The 23,004-nt window shown below is 45.1% G+C and overlaps 1 protein-coding gene across 1 annotated transcript; it reads right to left on the reverse strand.

Moving 5' to 3' along the window:
• Window positions 1-643: 643 nt before the first annotated feature.
• On the reverse strand, window positions 644-22,183 carry LOC115078125 (NXPE family member 3-like). The gene is made up of 4 exons (XM_029580793.1): window positions 21,457-22,183; window positions 14,213-14,283; window positions 7,892-8,104; window positions 644-1,284 (listed from the first exon to the last, which is right to left on the reverse strand). Exons 1-4 carry the CDS (start codon window positions 22,092-22,094, stop codon window positions 752-754), a joined length of 1,455 nt encoding a protein of 484 aa, XP_029436653.1. The 5' UTR covers window positions 22,095-22,183; the 3' UTR covers window positions 644-751.
• Window positions 22,184-23,004: the final 821 nt, after the last annotated feature.

Genomic DNA, 23,004 nt, shown 5'->3' on the forward strand with positions numbered 1-23,004 from the left:
TTTGGGTGGCACAAAGGAGGGGGAACATGTAGAATTTAAAGAGAAAGATAAGCAAAAGACTACTTGAATGCAGAAGCGACCTTTGGGCCTGATTTTCAAAAACATTTACACATGTAAAATTGGGTTTTACACGTCTAAATGCATTTCACCTGTGTAGGTGGGCTTTTCAAAATTGCCACAATAGTATGTCACAGTTACATGCGCAACTCCTGTTAAAATTCACCTGTTTAATCAACTACCCAATGTTTAAAAATGCTTAAGGAAGGGATGGCAGGTAGCCTAACGGTATGAGTCTTAAAAGATTTGTCAGCCTAGTACCAGTTCAGCTTTCTTGGCCGACTTTCCATTTGTTTTCAGTTTTGGCAGACTTCAGTCTCTACTTTTCAAACTGTGTGGTTTGATAGGGCAGGGGCATACACTGATTGCAGCTTAATGAAGCATGCTAAGAGGAAAGCCATGGGCACTTGCTGTGTCTCTCTCCAAAGAGCAAGGAGAAATGAGATTACCAGCTAGTAGGTTATCACTGGAGGTAAGCACAGCCATGCCTAGAAACTAGGTGAGAGGAGGTGAAGAATGGGGGAGAGATAGATTTTCCTTTCGGCCACAAGCCATCTGCTTCTTTTATCTTTCCCTTTTATTCATTTGCCCTGACTCCTCAACCACTCACCAAGTCACTGTGCTTACTAGACATAGTACAATTTGAATAAAATTATCCTAGGTGAGATCTGGCCACAGGCAGTTAGCATCCAGTTCAACGGGGGCAGATATAGGAGAGGAACAAGTCCACTTCATTCTGAATGATGACTTTCCCAGGGTGGATGTCATCAGGCAGGTAGTGGCAGGATGTCATCTGCCAGGCATCGACAATGGCCACTGGGAGTCCCAAGAACATCCTCCTGAGGATGACATCCAGCTGGAAGGACAGCCAGTCGCTGCCGTACACAGACTTGTACCCTGTGTTGGCCGACTTGATGATGATGGTGGTCTGAGGGCTCCTCTGCAGGAGATCTATCACCATCTGGCGAATGATCTGCACCCGCTGGATGTACCAGTCCACAGGATAAGTGGTGAAGTGGGCCCAAAGAGTGAAAACGATCACTAAGTCAGGCCCCCCGCCAATAGCACTGATGTCATTTGCCATATAATGCAGGTCAGCCACCATTGTTTTTTCTATCCTTAGAGGATTTCCATGCGCTCTCCAGTGCATCACAAAGTTGTTCTCCAAGTCAGCTGCTAGGAGAGGGCCTGACTTGTAATTAACATGCAGATCGATCCTCTTTAAAGCTGTAATTAAAAGAATTAGGAAAGCAGTTTAGGCACAAAATTCCAGGAGGTTTTGCCTGCTGCATAGTGACATAATTTGTAGACTCAACAAAGACTTTCTGGTGACCTGTAACATCAAAGTTGCTCAGTCCCAGAACATAGTTTACATTTATTTGATGTGATGAAACTGCTTTTCTTCCATTTAAGAACCAGAGTACATAGGATATAAACATGAACTGAACTTAAATGGGACCCAACATTTAAAGAATTCTCACAGGACAAGCAGGATGGTAGTCCTCACAAATGGGTGACATCACAGGATGGAGCTCTGTACGGAAAACTTTTCTGTCAAAGTTTCTATAAAGCTTTGACTGACACTGGCACACTGAGTGCACTGAGCATGCTCAGCCTGCAATTATCCCTGTGAATCACAGGTGTCTCCCTCAGTCTTCTTTTTTCCACTCTGCAGTAAGCATAGCGGTTAGGAGCTCAGTGAAAAATTCTATCACTTTTTCCTTATGGAAACACTTAAACCTTTATTTCACAAACACTTTTTCCCTGCACGGGTCTCTCTTCGAGTGTATTTATTCAACGCTCGGTGAGTACTATGCCCTGTTTTTCGGTCGGTTCCTGTCACCTCACTGGCCTGCCAACCGACTGCAGCCTTCCCTCTCCCTATGTTTTCAGTTAGCCACACACATAGCCTGCAAGTGTCCCTATGTGACACTCTACCTGGTTACTAGCGCTAGTGGGACATGGACTTCCACGGTTTCCATTGCTGCCAGGGCCCCTGTAGATTCAGGTCCTTCGATTCTTTGGTACCGTCGCGCAGTCAATGCCCCATCGCTACCGTCGATACCCCCTTCAGACAGTCCTGGATTCTTAGATGCCATCGGTACCCCTCCCTCCGCTGTACGCTGATGCCATCGGTCCCTGCATCTTTTCTATCAGTGCCATCCATGTTTTTCATCCATGGCACTGATTTTTCCTTGGGTTTCATCGGTGCCATCATTGCCTGGATGGATGCCATTGACGCATACCTTTGTCTCATCGGTGCCATCCATGCCTGGGTCGAAGCCACCATCACCCAGGGCACTTTCATCGATGCCAGGGCCGTTTCCATCGATGCCATCCTTTGTTTTATCAATGTCATCGATGCCCAGGACATTTCCATCGATGTTATGGTCCATGGCATGTCCATGGCATCGATGCGCAGGTCAATTCCATCGGCATCCATGCTAGGATCGATTCTACTGGTGGCATCGATGCCAGGGTCGATTCCATCAATGAAATCGATGCCCAGGTCGATGGCATCGATGCCCAGGTTGGTGGCATCGATGTCTGGGTCGATCCCATCAGTGGCATCGATGCCAGGGTCTATTCCATCAATGCAATCTATGCCAATGTCAATTCCATTGATGCCAATGTCGGTTCCACCGTTGGCATCGATGCCAATGTCGATTCCATCGATGCCATCGGTGCCAAAGTGGATTCCATCAATGCCGATGTCAATTCCATTGATGGCATCCATTCCAACATCGATTCCATTGGTGCCCATGTCAGTGCCATCGATGCCCATGTCAGTGGCATCGATACCATCGCCACCATTGGTGCCCGAGTCGATCCAATCGATGCCGTCGACGCCCGTGGCCATGCCGTCGATGCCCGTGGCCATGCCACTGATGCCGTCAGTGACCGCCTCCATACATCGATGCCCTCGATGCCCACGTCATTTCCATTGGTGTCTTCGACGTTCCTATCGATGCGGTCATCGACTCCGTCGATGCCGGTATCATTTCTCTGATGCCAGCGATGTTTTTCGATTATTCGATGCCACATCATTTCCATATATACTTATGCCGATGCAGTCAGTGCTTCCGTCACTGTCATCGTAGCTCTGCCCGGGTCATCGACCTTTTTTCATATATATTTTTGACAATACCCTTGAGGCCGCTTCGGCCGCCATCGACACCGTCAATACCGACAAGGCACCTCCATGTAATGCCCTTGCCTAAACACAGTGCTCCATGCTTTGGGTTCTTATTAAAGCCCCATATTAGCCTACGGCACTGCATAGTGCCAGGAGCAGTGCAGGCATGCTGACAGTCCATCTTCATTCGCCATCCAAGACAGCGAGGGCATCCACCTCGGCGCTGGGTAAAGACCAGGCCGAGCACCGTGGCACTCAGTGTCACCAACACGGTGACCATCCGCCATCCAGTACATCAGTGCTATCCTTCTTGGTGCTGGAGAATGCCTGGGCCGAGCAACATCACCACTGCCATCGCCTCTGTTCCGCACAGTGCTGGCAGTCCTTGGTGCTTCAGAAACACTGGAACAAGTTCCGAAGAATTCTGCACTGGTGTCACGACACATTGAGCTGCTGCGACGAGGGCCAGGTTCATGAGCCATTAATTGGTTCCCCTGTTCCCGAGACGTGCCCCACCGACATCGGTGGGGGATTGTGGCCCTCCACAAAAAATTACCTTGGTAGTGCCAGCCATGCTCAGCCTGTCTCCTCTATACCTGCACCACCCATACCAGGCATCAGAGTTGAGACGGATGTCTTCGTCCACAGGCTACTCCTTGATGACTCCTGAAATCCACGGAGCCAGCAATCTTCACCGGCTCGTCCTTCAGCGATCCACATCAGATGGTAAGTACCCGCTTCTGCGGCATTCCCATTGAGGTGTGTTCTCTAATTCGTCCACATGGTTCGCAAAGTTCTAGGTCATCTACCTTCCAAGAACTGTATTAGTGTCACATATCGCTATTGCCAGCTATGTCAGCCACAATACCAAGAGAACCTCTCTATCATTTCTTTGGGATTGCATCAGGACATCCTCCCACTTTCAGCAATGGGACTCTGTACTGATTAATGCTCTGGCTTCTGGTTCCTAATTCAGAGCCAAAGTTCCAGCTGCAATCGCTGATCTGCTAAACACGAGATCCAGCAAGTACTACCTCAGGTGCAAGTCCACCTCGAAGCCTGACGACAGGTCTCGATGTTTCCTTGTACAGCACACAGAAATGTGGGTAAGACTTTACTGCTCACGCTCCCGTGGGAGCTTACATGATATCCAGATTACATCAGCCCCACCTCCTGGTCTCCCAACTAGCCAGATATCAGAGCGACTACCCCACTTTGTACCAAGGTTCCCGGTACACTCCCCCAGACGCTACAAAGCACAGAAGGGAGGGGGGTTGGGGAGTTTTCATTACACTATTCTTTCAACAGAAAGTAGTTACTCTCCGCCCATCCTGGACCTCGGAAATACCAATTTTCTTCAGACGGCACAGGTAAAATGGTATCTCTTGTCACCATGCTTCCATATCACAGAAAGTACATTACTTCTAATCTTTCTATGTGCTTCATGGTGAGTCAACAATATTACAATCCCAAGCTCTGCCGGTTGCACCAGCTTCGGCAACTGGGATATTTCATTGAATCACTATCAGTGACTGCTGTTTCTCTACGGAGTACAGCATCATTCACACTTTTCCTTGCATGGACGGCTGCATAACCACAGTCAGTCCACGCAAGGAGCTCTAACTTCTTCATGACTCACTATAAAATTACTGCCTGGGATTACTGTCACTGCCATAAATCCTTTATACAACACTTCTGGACACCACAGTCACAATGACCTTCCTGTCCAGCTACCGTGCAGACATTCTAATAAATTCCTACATGTCCCTGCGTGCATATTCCATAACCTCAGCCCCTCAATTCTTCATTGTCGGGCCATGGGGTTTTTTCACTATGCACTTTCCTCATACATCCAAAACTGCTATGGGTTAGATTCAGTGAAATTCTATTATCAGTGGGTCTAAGCTGTTCAACTGCTTTCATCCCTCATCCCTATTGCAGATCTAGAATCAAAACCTAGTCTAATCCTGCTCATGCTCACATTTACTCAGGGTTGTAAAGTTTGACCTAAAATGTTCTCAACCCAATATGCGTCTATTCCGCTCCAGGCACAGTTTCACATGAACATCCTGGAGCTTGTAGCCATGAGTGATGTCCCTATGCCTTCCAATACTGCCTCTGCAACAAATCTTTGTGCATACAGACAGACAGCATAGGGACAATGTGCTTTCCAACACACAAGCACGCATATCCTCTTAGCTGCTCTGCAAGAAAGCTGCGCAGCTCTACCCTTGGCCCTTGCTCACTCCATGCATCCTCGGGCCACTTATCTAAGAGACTTACTAAACGCACTAGCAGACCTTCTCCATATAGGTTTCCATCCTCTCGAATGGTCTCGAACTACATGTGTAGCGAGAAAAATCTTCTAGCGATGAAGTCAACCGAACTTGCCCTCTGCGTCTGAATCCAACCATACGGTGCACAGATTCTACTCCCTATACATGTTTCCAATGCGTTCCCATAGACGCCTTTCTTCCATCAAGGGCCTCTTAAATGTGTCTCTTCTGTTGTCATAGCCAGCACTCTTTTAATGCTGAAACGGGAAGGGGCCGAGACCAGTATGCTTCCCATACTTCTCAATCTATCACACTAGTAACCAATTGGCCTTCTCAATCGTAGACTCACTGATGTTCTCAGGTACTGGTAGCGTCACAAAATCTTCGAAACATAAATCCTACCATTCAAAATGGCATAATTTACCACATAACACATACAATAGGATATTACCCTTTTTCTTTTTTCTACACCACTCTTTTCTCTTGCTCCCTCGGATTCTGCTCCCCAGACATCCTCCACATGGGTACACCTCGGTTCCAATTGGCATACCACTTGGGAGTGGGGCTACCCGATTAACGGTTCAACCCCTTCTGAGCCAGCTTACCATGGGTTATCCACTGATTAAGCCGCCTCTATTTTTACTGGTTACGAAATGGGGTCTATATTTAGTGCTTACAAGACTCATATGTTCCCCGTTTGAGCCTTTCCATTCCTCTCACTTAACAGTCTTCCATGGGAAATTCTTTCCCTCATAAACGTCACTTCTGCCAACAGGGTCAGTGAGTTACACACCTTGTTACATACTCATCCGACCCTGCGTTCCTCCGTCACCGAGTGGTTTTTACGTATTCAACTTCATATCCTTCTTAAGGTAGATGTTGCATCTCACTTTATTCAGAATATATTCTGCCCATTTTTCCAACACCTCTCTCTCACCAAAGCGAGAGGGTTTTTCCACTCCTTGGACAGTAATAGTGCACTTGCATTCTATCTAGATCGCACTACATTCCATAGGAATTCCACCTAACTCTTTCCTCCTGTGGCAAGAAACAAGATGCGAGTTCCAGTGGGCAAACAGACCTATTTCTCTTAATTGACGGTCTGTATCTCTTTTCCTACCAACAAGCAGGCATTTCACTACAACACTGTGTGTAACCACACTCTGTTGCATCCGTCCCAGCCTTAATAGCTTCCCCTCATTCGCTGCTGCTTGTACATGTTTATCAGGCAGCAACCTGGAGTGCTCTCCATACCTTTGCAGCCCATTATTGCTTAGATACGACTAGCCGGCATGCTCCATGTTTGGCCAGTCCGTCTACTCCTATTCTTTTCGATTTAACTACCCAACATCCTTCCACCAACCCATTAAGGGTTTCAGGATGCCCTCCGTCCCAAATTCCACCCCCGTTATTGCAACTTCGCGCGTCTTGGGTGCATTTGGCGCACTCTCGGGCATCCTCAGCTCGGTACTCACACATATATGAGGACTACCATCCTGCTTGTCCTGTGAGAAAGCAAATGTTGCTTACCTGTAACAGGTGTTCTCACAGGACAGCAGGATGTTAGTCCTCACGAAACCCACCCGCCACCCCTCGGAATTGGGTCTGTATATGTTTTTATTTTTAGTTTCCCTTGCACTTTTAGCTATAAGACGAGACTGAGGGAGACACCTGTGGCTCACAGGGATAATTGCAGGCTGAGCAGGCTCAGTGCACTCAGTGTGCCAGTGTCAGTCAAAGCTTTATAGAAACTTTAACAGAAAAGTTTTCTGTAGAGGGCTCCATCGTGTGCTGTCACCCATATGTGAGGACTAACATCCTGCTGTCCTGTGAGAACACCTGTTACAGGTAAGCAACCTTTGCTAAACTTAGTGATCAGCTCCTCAAGGAGTCGAAAAGGAGGTGGTGATATGCTGAATCGGTTCCTGGCTAGCAGTGAAGAATGCAATGTCCAATGGCTCTGCCGCTCTCAGAGGAGTTTTACAAAACTGGATACCATTGAGGCTCCCAGCAGACCAGCACTTGGCACAAGGAATGAGGCACCGCACTCCACTTCATAACCAAAGGGTGGCCGGTGGGAACATGTATGAAAGCTGACTGCACTACACCCTGTCTGCACAACTCAGAGGGGACCAACCTGAAACCCCGTTTCCTGTTCAACTCACATTTAAGAAATCATATTCCTGCTTCAAACCGTACCATGTCTCCGCTTGTATCTAATGCAGCAGATAAATATGTTGACAAAAGCAGACTGACAAATTTATTGACAGTAGGGGAAGAGATGCAGGAGAGTGAACAGCAAAAACTGGAAGGAAGGAGATGTCAAAATGGATGTGGAAGATAAAGGAGAAGCAGGGAGGGGAGAGTAGCCTCGCCTTCTCTACAGCAGGGGCAGCAGCATGGACCCACCACCATCTCTTACTGGGAATGACATTCAGGAGGTACTCCCACCACTGCCTCAGAGTCGAGTCCCCGAACATGTGCACAATCTTCCCCCTAAGGCAACCGCTGACATTGGATGGTTTGGGGAACGTCTTGCTGGAACAGACCCGGGACATCCAGACGTCGTTGTAATAGTATCCAGACGGATCTGGGATCGGCAGGCCCGGAGTGCAGAGGGGAGACCGCTGCTCATCTGGGAACAGGGAATATAGGAAGGGTGAAATGTGAGACACGCATTGTATAGAGATCAGCACCTCAGCAGAGCTTTTCTCACTACAGACCATCACCGTCCTGGAGCCCACGCTTCTGTTTTATGAAAATTACTGGAAGGGCATGGGAGCAAAAGATGTAATTGGTGGGGTGGCTGCTAGTGATTTGGGGTAGGTTTCAAAATTGTGCAGGTATGTAAAAACATTCACAGGTACTTTTTACCTGCTCCTTTTACACAGATTTTCAAAGAGAGAAGTTTCCCTGTTACTAGAGGAGAAGCCGTAGAGATCTGCGCCTCCTTTTGCTGTGGATATCCTGTTCTGGCCAAAACCAAGTGTCGATGCCACCCCTGACCTAACTGCCCCGGGGACACCTCCATTGAAATGATGGTAAAAGTTACCCACATTATGGAAAAATGCGCAGAACTTTCACCGGCCGGGCAGTTTTCAGCTAGCCAAGTAACCATTTCCATGGGTGAATGTTTTGTTGAATATTGTCCTTCCTATGACTTAGAAATAGCTTCAATGTAAAACAGCAGCCCAGCAGAGCAGAGAGCCCTAAGAGTCAGGGCTCTGTGGGCATGCAGCTTTAAAGTCGTTTCCATAGAACTAGATAGGCTGCAGCGCTCCCTGCTGTAGTACAGTGCTGTGTACACCCCCTGCACAAGGCAAAAAACCCTCATTATTGTCTCTGCAATTCTGAAGATATCTGCCAAGACTGCATGCCATCAAATTCTTGGGCACAGCAAGAGTAGATGGAGGCATTTACAAACCAACTAAGCATGGTACACCACACACTGAATGTAAGAGAAAATCCATTTCAAATTCAACTTCCCCGGAAACTCTTTAAAGTTAAGATTTCTGCAAAGTTTTGTGGGTTTTGTGCCATGCACCTGTCACTATAGCTTAACCAGCCTTGGGAAGCATACTTATGTACTGTAGGTAAGAGATTCCTGGGGGAATTCTGTGCACAAAAACAAAATTCTGCAAACTTTATATTGGTCAAAATAACAATTTACATGACAGTCTTTAAGTAATTACATATTAAATTAATACAGAAAATTAGTTATTACTTAATGATGCAGAATTCAAAATATTTAGAGCAGAATTCCCCTAGAAATTCACTGTAAGAGTGGCCCTTCTACTCTCTCTCCCTACTCCCTTGGCCACTTTGCCCTCTCAGGCCCCAACTCCTCCACCTGCCAGTATCTCTCCCCTCCACCTCTAGGCTCAACCCCTTCCATGCTATCCCCACTCCCAGAGTTTGACCCCGTTCTCAGTACTGCCCCTCACACAGGCTCCCTCTGTCCCTCTCTCTCTCACATACATTCTCCCTCTCTCTAGTACACACACACACACACACATCCCCTCATACAGGGACCCTCCCTCTTGCATACACACCCATACAGGGTCCCTTTCTCTCTCATGCATACACCCTCACCCAGGCTACCTCTCTTTCTCTCTTTCACACACATACACAATCCCTTCACACAGGCTCGCTCTCACAAACAAGCAATCCCTTTTCCATACACACTCTCTACACACACTCTGACTGGGGTCATCTTCCCCGCCAGTGGCAAATGATCCGCTTGCAGTACGCCGGGATCTCCACTTTGGCAATTCTGCGCTTTGCAGAAGTAGCCTAAGGGTGACATCCCCCTGATCACAAGACTCTCATGAAGCAATCCAGTTGGAATTAACACAGCATGAAGGCATTCATGGAGCCAATTTTAACAAGCTGACAAAATAAACTTGAACCTAAGCTCCTGTGAGATTTGTATGTTACCATCCCTTCTTGTGGAGTAGGCTGGCTCCATACCATAAAAGGATTAAGCTAAGCCAGTAGTGGCTTTGCCCCCAATATGGCATGCATGGCCTTACCCTTCTGCTCTTCCTGGTAGAAGTTGTGTTCTTATCGGGCTCCTGGAGTTGTGTTAGGAAACCAGGGCTTTTTTCTGCAAGTACTTAAGGGGACTTAGTACTGGCAATTTTATTCCTCTCTTCTTTAGCCCCTGGGAAATGACAGGAGAGGGACTGGATTAGGAAGCAGAGTAATCTATTTGCATGTAGTCTCACCCCTTTTCCTCCTAATCACTACAGGCTGCTACCTGAGAGGGGAGGGGCAGGAGAGGACAAAAAGCAAAGGGCTGTTCTCTGCAGGGCAATGGCCAATAGAATTGGGGCATCAGTCCTGTATGCCATATCAGGGAATATTACAGAATAGGAGGGATGTGCATTTGTTTCAAATGAATGTGGTTTGTTCCAAATGGAATGAAATGAAAACAAGACATCTGAAAATTTTTAGATATTTTTGATTCATTACTTTATAAAAGGGGGCCCTCCTACTGCTACCTAATCTGACCAGGGCTTCCCCAGGTCCTTCCAGACCTCCCGCAAATATACCAGGACTGGGGCCTACCCAGCTGTCACTTACAACTTCCATGGGGTTATTCACTCTTTTTCCCCACTGGCTCCCCTTTAAAAAAATGGTGGTGGCCTCAGGGCCATAAAACAAGTTTGGCCATTGTTTTACAATTTATTTGTGGGTCAGGGTGGGAAGAGCAGACAAACCCAGGGAGGACTTAGTCAAGCCCCAGCCAAGTTAGGCAACAAGAGTGTGTGCGTGTGTGGGGGGGTCTGGGGGATGCTGTTTTGTTTTCATTTTTAGTTTATTTTGGCAAACAAATCGCTGCTAAAACAGAGCACAGTGCAATTTTTGGAATCAGTGGCTTGCAAGATCCGAGGCAGCATGGGTTTTACCAGATGTAAATCTTGTCAGGTGAATCGGATCAGTTTCTTTGATTGGGTGACCAGCGAGTTGGATCAAGGGAGAGCGCTAGACGCAGTGCACTTGGATTTCAGCAAGGCCTTTGACACGGACCCGCACAGAAGACTTCTAAATAAATTGTGCACCCTTGGTACGAATCCTGGAGTGAGTGACTGGGATAGAAACTGGCTGAGTGGGAAGCTACCAAAGGTAGTGGTAAATGGAGTTTCCTCTGAGAAAGGGGGAGTTACTAGCGCTGGGCCTCAGGGGTCAGTCCTTGCACTGGTTCTTTTCAACATTTTTGTGGGTGACATAATAGAAGGATCATTGGGAAAGGTTTGTCTTCTTACCAATGATACCAAAATTGGTAACAGTGTGGACAGCCAGGAAGGTGTGGAAAACATGAGGAACAATAATGAAAAGCCCAAGGAATGCTCTAAAGTCTGGCAGCTCAGATTTAATGCTAAAAAAACGCAGAATAATGCATTTAGGGTGCAAAAACCCAAGGGGGAGAAATTCTACTAAGCACAAAGGAAGAGCGGGATCTGGGGATAGTTGTATCTGATGATCTTAAGATGGCCAGACAGGTGCATAAAGTGATGGTAAAAGCCAGCAAGATGCTTGGCTGCAGCGGGAGAGGAATGGTCAGCAGAAAAAGGCAATATTGTCCCTGTTTAGGACCCTGGTAGGACCTCACTTGGAACACTGTGTACCATTCATAAGAACATAAGGCTTTCCATACTGGGTCAAACCCAAGATCCATCAAGCCCAGTATCCTGTTTCCAACAGTGGCCAAGCCAGGTCACAAGTACCCAGCAGGATTCCAAGGCGGTAGAGAGATCCCAAGCTGCTTATCCCAAGAATAAACAGTGGATTTCTGCAACTCCACCTTTTTTTTTTTCTTTTTGTGCCGTTCTGTAAACCGTTGTGATGGTGAATTAACTTAACGACGGTACAAAAGAGTTTTTAAATAAATAAATAAATAAATAAATAAATAAATAAATAAATAATGGTTAATGGACCCCCTTTCCTCCAGGAACTTGTCCAAACCTTTTCTAAGTGCAGCTACAGTAATAGCTTTCACCGCACCCTCTGGCAACAAATTCCAGAGCATAATTATGCCTTGAGTAAAATAATATTTTCTCTTATTAGTTTTAAATGTATCACTTAGTAACTTCATTCTGTGTCCTCTGCTATTTGTACTTTTCAAAATAGTAAACTAATTAATATTTACTCGTTCCATTCCACTCCTTATTTTATAGACCTCTATCATATCCCCCCTCAGCTGCCTCTTCTCCAAGCTGAAGAGTCCTAACCTCTTTAGTCTTTCCTCACAGGGGAATTCTTCCACCTTCATCATCTTGGTCACTCTTCTCTGTACCTTTTCTAATTCTGCTATATCTTTCTTGAGTTGTGGAGACCAGAACTGTACACAATTCTCAAGATGAGATCACACCATGGAGCGATACAGAGGCATTATGATATTCTCTGTTTTATTCTCCAGTCCTTCCCTAATAATCCCGAGCATTCTGTTTGCTTTCTTGGCTGCCGCTGCACACTGAGCAGAGGATTTCATTATATTATCAACAATGACAGCTAAATCCTTTTCTTGAGTGGTGACTCCAAATGTGGAACCTTTATTTATTTTATTTATTTGTTTGTTTTCGTATACCGACATTCGATCGAGATATCACATCAGTTCACATGTAACTGAACAGAAATAAGTCATTGGCTGCTTATTTTCACATTGTAACATAGAATAATTTAGAAAGGTTAACTTTCATAATAACTTTGAAATGTTAACATTTAACATGTGATTTGAAGAAAAATAAAAATGACACAGATTTAACTATTTACAGAGACTTTTTACAATTGGGAACTGGGTATTATCAGGGTGACAGGGGAAACAGTGGTGTCTTGCATGAAGGTAAAAGTGTGACATTAGGGCGGTGTGCATTTACAATATGGTATGGATTTACAGGGAAACATTGGGGCAAATGGAGGGGTTAGCGGGGAAATGGTTGATATACTTGTGCCAAAGGGGAATGAGGTAGTTTGCGGGTTATATTCAAGGTTTAGTGGAAGATGCATTTATCGGGGGTGCAGTCCTGCCCAAGAATGGCCCTGCCTCTGAGTACGGACATCTTCGTTTCTAGAAAAAAATGCCCTGTGTGAAACCACACAGTTTATTCATCTAGATCAGGGGTGGTGAACTCTGGTCCTCCAGAGCCACAAACAGGCCAGGATATTCATTGTGGATGTCCTGAAAACCTGGCCTGTTTGTGGCTCTGGAGGCAACAGTCCTGTTTTATTTGGCATTCCTGATTTTTGAAACTGACTTGTTTGTTGGGAGTGGAAGGCAGCGTTGGCTTCCTCTTGCCTCACTCATATCCACTCTCACTTTTCTCACTTATACTCATGAAGGTTAGGTTTGGAGATTTAGTTTGGGTTCAGGTAGGGTTTAGAGCGGGACCCCCCCAGGAGATGCAGCATGAATATGCATGAGATACATTTGCATACCATGGAGTCTTACTCTATGAACATGTATCTGATGCATATTTATTGTGGCTAACCTGTGGTCCCCAGACCGGGTTTGGGAGCCCTGCTTGAGAGGTTAGGATACCTCATTTGCCAGTTTGCTTTTCTTTCTGCATTTATTTTTCTGGCTCCTGCCTAGATTTGATCTCCTTTCTTCCCAGAGAACCTTTTTTTTTTTTGTTTACTTTAAGTTAAGAACGAGAGCCTCCTCTCTTCTAATGTTTTGGGAAGCTCGGGCATGGAGGACTGCTCAGCTGCATCAGAAGTCCTGATCCCTGGCTGCGCTCCCACGTCTCCTGCCAGAGCAGTCCTGATCCAGCACGTGTCCTTGTTGGGTGATGTTATTGCCTCGTTTATTTCATTACTCAGTCCCTGTGTTTGGTTTTCCTTTTTTTGAAGCACAGGTATTTTAATTTATTTTTCAGCTTTATATTAGATTAAATTTCGTTTCTTGACATCTGCCCTATTTCAACCTTTACAAATTGTTATTCTCCTGATATCTCCCTACCAGCATCTTGGCCCTTGTTATTTCTTCTACCAGCCTAATGCTTAGAGCTTTGCTTACTTTATTTTTTTTTTTTTGGACTAGGGCTATATTATTCTTGGTTGCAAGGCTTAATTTTTATTCTAAACAACAACAGAAGTTTAGCACAAACATAAAACGAAGAAAATGGAAGCAAAGCATTCTTAAAACATGTCTTTTGTATGGTTTTACGATTGCCCCTTCCTTCCCTGGGATTTTCATGGGGTTTGTCTGCAAGAAGCAATGACCTTCCTCCAAACTTACAGACGCTGCTGTTCCCAGGGAGAACCAGAAGGATGGGAATCTTTCCTGGTATTGCTTGATCTGTTACAGCCCTGTTAGATGGGGGGGAAGCAGAGAGAACAAATGTGATTAACAGCAAAGATACAGCTGAGGATCATTCATTTCTTCCCCTTCTCTTTTTCTCCTGTCCTCTCCATTTTTAAATGCCGTTACCTGAGGAAAAAACAGATTAAGAGGGCTGACTCTCTGGTTAGTTACACAAGAACATTAGTTTTGCCTTACTGGGTCAGACCAAAGCTCCATCAAGCCCAGTATCCTATATCCAGCAGTGGCCAATCCAGATCACAAGTCCCTTGCAGGATTCAAAAAGGTTGATAAATTCCATGCTGCTTCTCCCAGGGACAAGCAGTGGATTTCCCCAAGTCCACCTTAATAATGGTTTATGGACTTTTCTTCCAGGAACTTGTGAAACCTTCTTTAAACCCAGCTACACCAACAGCTTTTACCACATCCTCCACCAACAAATTCTGGAGTTTAATTGTGCGTTAATATTTTCTCCTATTTGTCTAAAATGTGTTACCTAGTCATTTCATTGCATGTCCCCTAGGCTTTGTAGTTTTTGAAAGAGTAAGCAACCGCTTTGCATCTACCCCTTCTACTCCAGTAGCAGGTTCCCCTCTCCCCCCCCCCCCCCTTGCTGACACCTCTGGAAACGCAGAGAGATGAAGTGAGTCAATGGCAGAGGGGAACTGTGGACTCTGTTCCCCTTGAGACTTCTCTGAAGTCTCAAGGGGAACAGAGTCCACAGTTCCTCCTCCTGTTCCTCTCTGCAAAATGTTCCTCCCAGAATTGCCACTGAGACTGATTTAGAGAGGCCTGCATATTTATTCAAAAGGATTTATGCACATAAACCAGGGTTTTATGTGCGTAAATGGCCCTTTAAAATTACCTGTGGAGGGGGGGGTGCTGAGCAAGTAAAAGTACACACAAGAGTGCACATTTCAGAGAGGCATTCTGGGAGGGAGATATAAATATACATGCAGAAGGTTACACCTGCTGCCAGGCAGTGAAAGTTTGTGCATGGATGGCGGCACTGGCTCCAAGCACATCCGCACAGATTTATGGGAACACATCTGCTTTGAAAATTCGGGCTACAGTCTGTAAGTAAAACATACCCACACTCTTTAGCCTAAGCAAGCTGTTTGACAATGACCCTCCCCATGTATTATTTACTTAATTTTCATATTTCGCCTATTACAATGATTGTAAATGGATTGCATTAAAAATATAGTAATGCAGCATATATCACGGGGATTACAAATTCCTTACCCTACCCAAAAGATGGGAGTTCAATGGAAATTAACAACATCAAGATTCAAAGAATATCCAATTCACATAAAATAATAAAAGAAAATGTTAAAGCTCCACTAATGCTCCCCCAGAATAAGTCCAGCTCTCAAATAGTCACAAGTAAAATCAGCCATTCCAGAAGTTCCTAATTTACAGCTGGATGCAAAACCTGATGCACACCTGATCAAACTATTTATCAAAATGCATTATGCTGTCAATAGTAGCGCATGGCGCGAATGCATATTTTTGAGAGGGCGGAATCGGTGGAGGAGTTTGGGCGGGTTTTAGTTAAATTAGGGGCCATATTGCGCCATGCGATAGCATAACACATGCTAATTGCACGGTTTTAACACCGGAAATAACTACACCTTTTTCCCTGGTGTTAAGCTGTGTGATATGTCCAAATTGGCCACAACACAATTTGCGATAAATTTTTGGAATAGCATTTTGGCCATTTTTGGGCTTGGCGGGGAGGGGAGAGGGAGAGAGAGAGTGCATTTATTTATCTCTCTATAGGAGGGCCACCTGATAGGTCAAGGGGAGGTGGTGGTGGTGGTGGTTTAGGGGCCAATTTTGCATATAGAATGAGACATACGAACAGCACAGTTCACCTTGCTGAAGATTTGATATCATTTGGAGTGAGGAAAGTCTCACAAAGATGACATTTTGTATTAGGGTGAGAGAACATAATACAAAATGTCATCTTTGTGAGACTTTCCTCACTCCAAATGATATCAAATCTTCAGCAAGGTGAACTGTGCTGGTCGTACGTCTCACTCTACATGCGAAACTGGCCTCTAAACCCTAAACCACCACTAACACTTCACTTCGACCTATCAGGTGGCCCTCCTATAGAGAGATAAATACCTTGTAGATGGTCTCTTTCCCAGTCTCTGTCTCTCTCACTTAGGACCTGAAAAATAGGGATTCTCACAGTGCACGGTAAGTGTACAGCGCTGTGCGGTAAGTTAAACATTTCCATAAGCTCACCCGTTTTTTATAACATATGCATTAACTTTTTTTGATGAATGAGGGGGTATATGCTTCGATGAATCTTTAAGTGAAGAGAAGTTCATACTACTTGTACATGGTACAAAATTATCAACCTCTTTTTACAATTTTTAATGCAACATTACTATTTGCTTACTAATTTTAAAAGATTTGAAAATAATTTAAAAAAATGAATATGGCATGTGCATAAGTGAACAACCTGCCATATGAATCATTATTGTTTATTTTACAAAGGTATTAATAAGACTAAAAAATGTGACTGACTTGTTAGACTTTCAATTTGTTCTGTCCCCAGCAGTGGGTACATGTTTGTATCTGTATATATTTGTTACGACCGTCGCTGCCCGATGTCTCCACTCCGCCCACCTTACCACTTTGGCGACTCCCTCCGGGTGTGATGGACGGCTGGCTGCCGTGGCACCTCCTTGCAGTCTCTCTCCAGAGTTCTTGGACCGGCCCGACGCTGTAGATCTGCCATGTTGCCTGAGGACCTAGGGCGCACGCACACGCTCTGACTGATGTACCAGCAAGGGCACGAACCTCTGAAGCGTCCCCCTGAGATGACGTCATCCGTTTCCATATTTAAAGGTCTCTACTTCGCTATTCTAATCGAGTTAGCAGGGGATGGGAGTAGCTTCGGCTACGCTCCCCAAGCTACTCTGCCTCCTCGGACTTATCAGGGGTACCCGCTCCTCGGGGGCCTCGCTATTCTCTTTTTCAGATTACAGACAGGAGCCGGTACTCGCTCCTCGAGGGCCCATGTTCCTGAACACTCTGAAGATTCTCTACTGCCTGGAAGCTATCGCTACTACAAACTATCGTGAGTTACCACCGCTGTCTCAGACCTTTCCCTGGGACCAGGTACTCGCTCCTCGAGGGCCTACACCTTTCCAGCTCCTGAGCCTCCTTGAGACCTTATGTGAGTTTTGCCATCTAGTTCTGTTCATGAACGCTGCCTACTCTGCCTACTCACTTTCTACAGTTTTCTCAACAGCTCAGTGTTCTGGATAGCGGTTCCAGTATCTGAGGGACTACAGCCCTGCCGGGGATATCAGCTCACTACTGCCATCTCTGGTGGTTTTCAATACCAGTTTAATAAAAGAACTAATGTGTGTCTGTCTCCATACTCAAGCCTAGCCGGTGATCCCTCTCGGAATACTCCCTAGGGGGCGTGGTCATCTGCCACCGGCCCAGGGATCCACCCACACTATCATAAGGTTGCCATTTCTTCACAGGAGACCTTAACAGTCCTGAACAGATTGCTAACTTCAAGCATCGAGTTCCTAACAGATTGCTAACTCCCTAGCAAGATCTCTAACAAGATTGCTAACTCCAAAAGGAGTCTCATAACAGATTGCTAACTCCGCAGTCAGATTCAGAACAAGATTGGTAACTCCTCCCTCTTCAGGAGCTCACAAGCAAGATTCTCATCAGATTACTACTCCTCCTTCAAGGAGCCAATATTACTCCTACTGATTGCTCCACCTATCAGATAGCAGAATTAAACAATATTATAGTTTAACCGTGTTTAGTGCAGTCCTCCCTTCTGAGGATTCTCAATACTGAAGCACTGTTTGTAACCTATGATAAAAATCTGTGAGCTTTTGCCTTTAAGAGAAGCTTCCTCCCCCCTCCACTTTCTCTCACCATCGAGAGAGCTTGAATCCCACTCAATCTAAGTTGAGTTTTCCAAGGTGCCCTATATGTTCAAAGGACTGCCCTTCATGCTCCCCCGTGTACTAACTGCACTAACCACATCTTCTGGCAACAAATTCCAGAGTTTAATTGTGCATTGAGTAAAAAAAGAACTTTCTCCGATTAGTTTTAAATGTGCCCCATGCTAACTTCATGGAATGCCCCCTAGTCTTTCTATTATCCAAAAGAGTAAATAACCGATTCACATCTACCCGTTCTAGACCTCTCATGATTTTAAACACCTCTATCATATCCCCCCTCAGCCGTCTCTTCTCCAAGCTGAAAAGTCCTAACCTCTTTAGTCTTTCCTCATAGGGGAGCTGTTCCATTCCCCTTATCATTTTGGTAGCCCTTCTCTGTACCTTCTCCATCGCAATTATATCTTTTTTGAGATGCGGCGACCAGAATTGTACACAGTATTCAAGGTGCGGTCTCACCATGGAGCGATATAGAGGCATTATGACATTTTCAGTTTTATTCTCCATTCCCTTTCTAATAATTCCCAACATTCTGTTTGCTTTTTTGACTGCCGCAGCACACTGAACCGACGATTTCAATGTGTTATCCACTGTGACGCCTAGATCTCTTTCTTGGGTTGTAGCACCTAATATGGAACCTAACATTGTGTAACTATAGCATGGGTTATTTTTCCCTATATGCATCACCTTGCACTTATCCACATTAAATTTCATCTGCCATTTCGATGCCCAATTTTCCAGTCTCACAAGATCTTCCTGCAATTTATCACAATTTGCTTGTGATTTAACTACTCTGAAAAATTTTGTATCATCTGCAAATTTGATTATCTCACTCGTCATATTTCTTTCCAGATCATTTATAAATATATTGAAAAGTAGGGGTCCCAATACAGATCCCTGAGGCACTCCACTGCCCACTCCCTTCCACTGAGAAAATTGTCCATTTAATCCTACTCTCTGTTTCCTGTATTTTAGCCAGTTTGCAATCCACGAAAGGTCATCGAATCTCTGGACACCTCAAGTTTTATAAACACATTACGTAGATTCTTTGCGATCAGAGGTTCAGCCACTCAGATCCGCTCCAACTGTGGAACTAACTGACTATCTTACTGTTAAAAGGTACCTTTGTGATCAGAAATGTACGTGGATATTCAATCCTTCCCATTCTTCACTCATGGGAGGATCATGGGAGCGAATGTTCGGGATGGCATGCCGCATTCTTAACGCCATGTTAACAGAAACCAAGCCAACTCGACTCACCCAAGAAGTCTTAACCACCTTTCTGGCAGAAGTGGTAGCCATCATAAATGCAAAACCGCTAGTTCCAGTGTCATCTGACCCTGAGACGCCACTGATCCTAACTCCAGCCATGCCTTTAACACAAAAGACTATTAGCATTCCTGTGCCACATGGAGACGTTGACGGCAAAGAGCTCTACAAGCGTCAATGGAAACAAGTACAACAGCTTACCAACTCCTTTTGGAGTCATTGGAAGAAAGAGTACTTGCTGACTCTCCAGTATTGAAGCAAGTGGCAATCCAACAAGCCCAACATCCGAGAAGGTGACCTCGTCCTTCTCAAAAACAGCCAAGCCCAACACAACAGCTGGCCTCTGGGACTCGTCGTCAAGACTTATCCTGGAAATGATGGACGTGTTTGCAAGATTGAAGTAAAGACTGTGAACCAAGGGACAGCCAAGATCTTCTACAGGCCCATCGATGAGGTGGTGCTCCTCATGCCGCATGAAGAGACTTGAACTCCGTGGACCATTGTCCACTTCAGAGACTCTTTCTCTCTTTGTGCTGTCTGTCTCTCATTTCAGCTTGGTGAAATCCTTTGAAGAAGACATCGCCTGGATGACTGAGAGACTGAGATGATCATGATCCTCCCTGAATGTCGAAGGATCCAGTTATAGTGATCTTTGCACTGTTGCATAATGATATAAGAACTGATATAGTGGTATCTTGTGATTCCAGATGGGAAGTGTTCTGTCCCCAGCAGTGGGTAATGTTTGTATCTGTATATATTGTAGTTTAACTGTGTTTAGTGCAGTCCTCCCTTCTGAGGATTCTCAATACTGAAGCACTGTTTGTAACCTATGATAAAAATCTGTGAGCCTTTGCCTTTAAGAGAAGCTCCCTCCCCCCTCCACTTTCTCTCACCATCGGCAGAGTTTGAATCCCACTCAATCTAACTTGAGTTTTCCAAGGTGCCCTATAGGTTCAAAGGACTGCCCTTCATGCTCCCCCTGTGTTACATGGTTCTTAGGCTCGCTGCCATTGGACCCTGTCCCCTGCCTCCAGTTTGTGGAGGGCATTTCCTTTAGCAACTCTCGACAAGAGTTCAGTTTGCTCCATGCCTACTTCTGAATAGCATCGCTTTGTGATACCCCCTGAAACGGATTGGGTTTTACCTTCTCTCTTATCGCCTACTTCTAAGGACTAAATCGGCCTCATATTCCTCATGCTTCCTAACTCTACCATAAACCAACTCCTGCAGCACAGGAGACTCCCTTCTCCCTTCTCCTACCTTGTTTCCAGTTACCAAAGATTTTTGCCTAGGGCTCACGTTTGAAATGCAACAATTGTAAGGTAGAATTTGCCTGTACAATAAATAATTTCAAACTTAACAGAATCTTTGTCTTGAGGACTGATTGGAGAGAAAGTTTAGCAGCCTGGATAGCAAAACACGGATGTTTACCTGATCCAGAATACAATTAGTTAAAGAAATATTCTGACCTTTCTAATTTCTCAGTTTGTGGTTGTTCTGTCTACTTTCAATAACCATGGGCTCCTCTAAGCAGCTGTCTAAGCATTTGAAAATTAAAATAATTCACTCTTACAAAGCTGGGGAGGAGGTGAAAGTGAAGTGAATGCATTACCGTAGAAAACAATATCTCTCCGTTTCCTTCTCCCTATGTGCTGCAAGGGAGGAGAACACAATGGCTCTTCTCCCTTCTCCAGCCCCTCCCCTCCTGTTGACTGCAGGCTACCTGAAGGGAAGGGGTTGCAGCATTAAACAGTGATACACCCTCCTAGAGTTTTCTAGGTTTCCCCACAGACTAGCAATAGATACAGTTTCCCAGAGTCTCAGGTGAAATATGGAGTCCCCTCATGTTTACTGTACACCCTGCCTCATTTACAAGAATTTGTCATACACAGGATTACTATTACATTCGGTAAGCATCTCAACTTGTTGTCTAACAAGGCCATCAAAAAAAGGAGACTTTACCCTGCTAAGAGAGCATCTTCCTCTTTGTTGGTGACTTTCCTGTAACCTCCTGCAGAGTGATAAATCAAGGTGTTGCAGGGAAGCTGCTTTGGTCTGATACAGACCCACTTCTCCCCAGTTCTGGGGTCAGTGTATTCACATACAGGCCTCTCCAGGATTTGCAGGTTACATTCCATTCTCTCTGCAGTCCCGTTCTTCTGGAAATATCCATAGAAATAGACCTTATCTGTCCTAGTGTCTCTGAGTCTTTTCATGATCTGGACGGCCTCGCTGGAATGTATGAGCCGGATAGAAACCTCCACATCCCCAGGCCACAGCAGCAGGAAGGTGATGGTGTAGGTCCCATTCTGGTGATCTCGCACGGACCCCGTCACACCAGCCTTCAGTCCGGGGGAATGGAGTTTGGCCCGGAAGAAATCGCCTCCGTAGCTCTTTGGTCTCTTGTGGTGGTCTCTCGCGGTTAGCAGCAGCTCCAGGGTCTCTCCGACAGAATAGTGGGCTCTGGGATTCAGGATCTGGTAGTCACAGTTCTGAGCACTTGTGGACGAGTTAAAACTCAGTGTCCCCCGGGGTTCTGGCCATGCTATCAGCTCCTTCAGCATCTTCACTTCCTCAGAGTCATGCCAGGGAGTTGTCATAGTTGGGGACAGAGTCAAGGAAGGGATACTGATGGAAGTGATAGGAAAGATATTCGATTCCTGATTCTTTTCCCATAACCCGTATATAACCTGAAAAGAAACAAAGAATAAACCAGCTGTTAGTATTCAAGACTGTTGCCAATGCTGTTGCTATCCTTAGGTAGTTTTCAGACTCCCACACAGGTGGCTCTGAAGATTTTTTTTATGTAAGTGTGGCTGCCAAGCACCTATTGTATGCCCTCAACAAATGAAAAACATTTTCTCAACAATGAAACTCTTTTTGGTTTGCCTAAACTCACAGAATATAAATACATTCTGATATCTGAAGGCTGTAGAGGTCTTGGAGGTGATGGCACAGAAAATATTGATCAGTCACTTGAGCTCATGGGTCATTTATTTATTTATTTATTAACTTTTATATATCGACATTAGAGGGTACATCATGCCTGTCTACAATATAACTGAAGGAGGAAAATACAAAAAACCAGGGTGGGGGAAGGGGAGCAGATAGGAAGAGAGAAGGGGCGAGAGAAGAGAGGGAAAAACAGGAAGAGGAGAAAAGGAACAGTACCTGATGGAAAACAACAGAAAACAACAGAAGAACATAATATGTAACATTGCAAATTATACACTCAAAAAGGGACTGTGTATAACCTTATACACTGTGGATAACTTTATACACTATATATAAATTATACACTCCAAAAGTATTATATACAATAATATACATTATCATGCCTGTCCTTATGGTTTACTTCATTCAGAAATGTGAAAACCTTGCATATTTACATAAGAAGTTTCCATACTGGATCAGACTGAGGGTCCATCAAGCCCAGTATCCTGTTTCCAACAGTGGCCAAGCCAGATCCCAAGAACCTGGCAGGATCCTAAATAGTAGATATTGTACATC

Source organism: Rhinatrema bivittatum, chromosome 16 (assembly GCF_901001135.1).
Source record: "Rhinatrema bivittatum chromosome 16, aRhiBiv1.1, whole genome shotgun sequence".
NCBI classification, from domain to species: domain Eukaryota; kingdom Metazoa; phylum Chordata; class Amphibia; order Gymnophiona; family Rhinatrematidae; genus Rhinatrema; species Rhinatrema bivittatum.

Excerpts from the sequence above, each read along its gene's own strand:
- LOC115078125 (XM_029580793.1), bottom strand. The coding sequence starts at position 22,094 with ATGACAACTCCCTGGCATGACTCTGAGGAAGTGAAGATGCTGAAGGAG. Across the intron at positions 14,284-21,456 it reads GAAGATGCTCTCTTAGCAGG|GGCTGTAACAGATCAAGCAA; the intron begins GTAAAGTCTCCT and ends CCCATCTAACAG. Across the intron at positions 8,105-14,212 it reads CCCTGGGAACAGCAGCGTCT|ATGAGCAGCGGTCTCCCCTC; the intron begins GTAAGTTTGGAG and ends CCCTGTTCCCAG.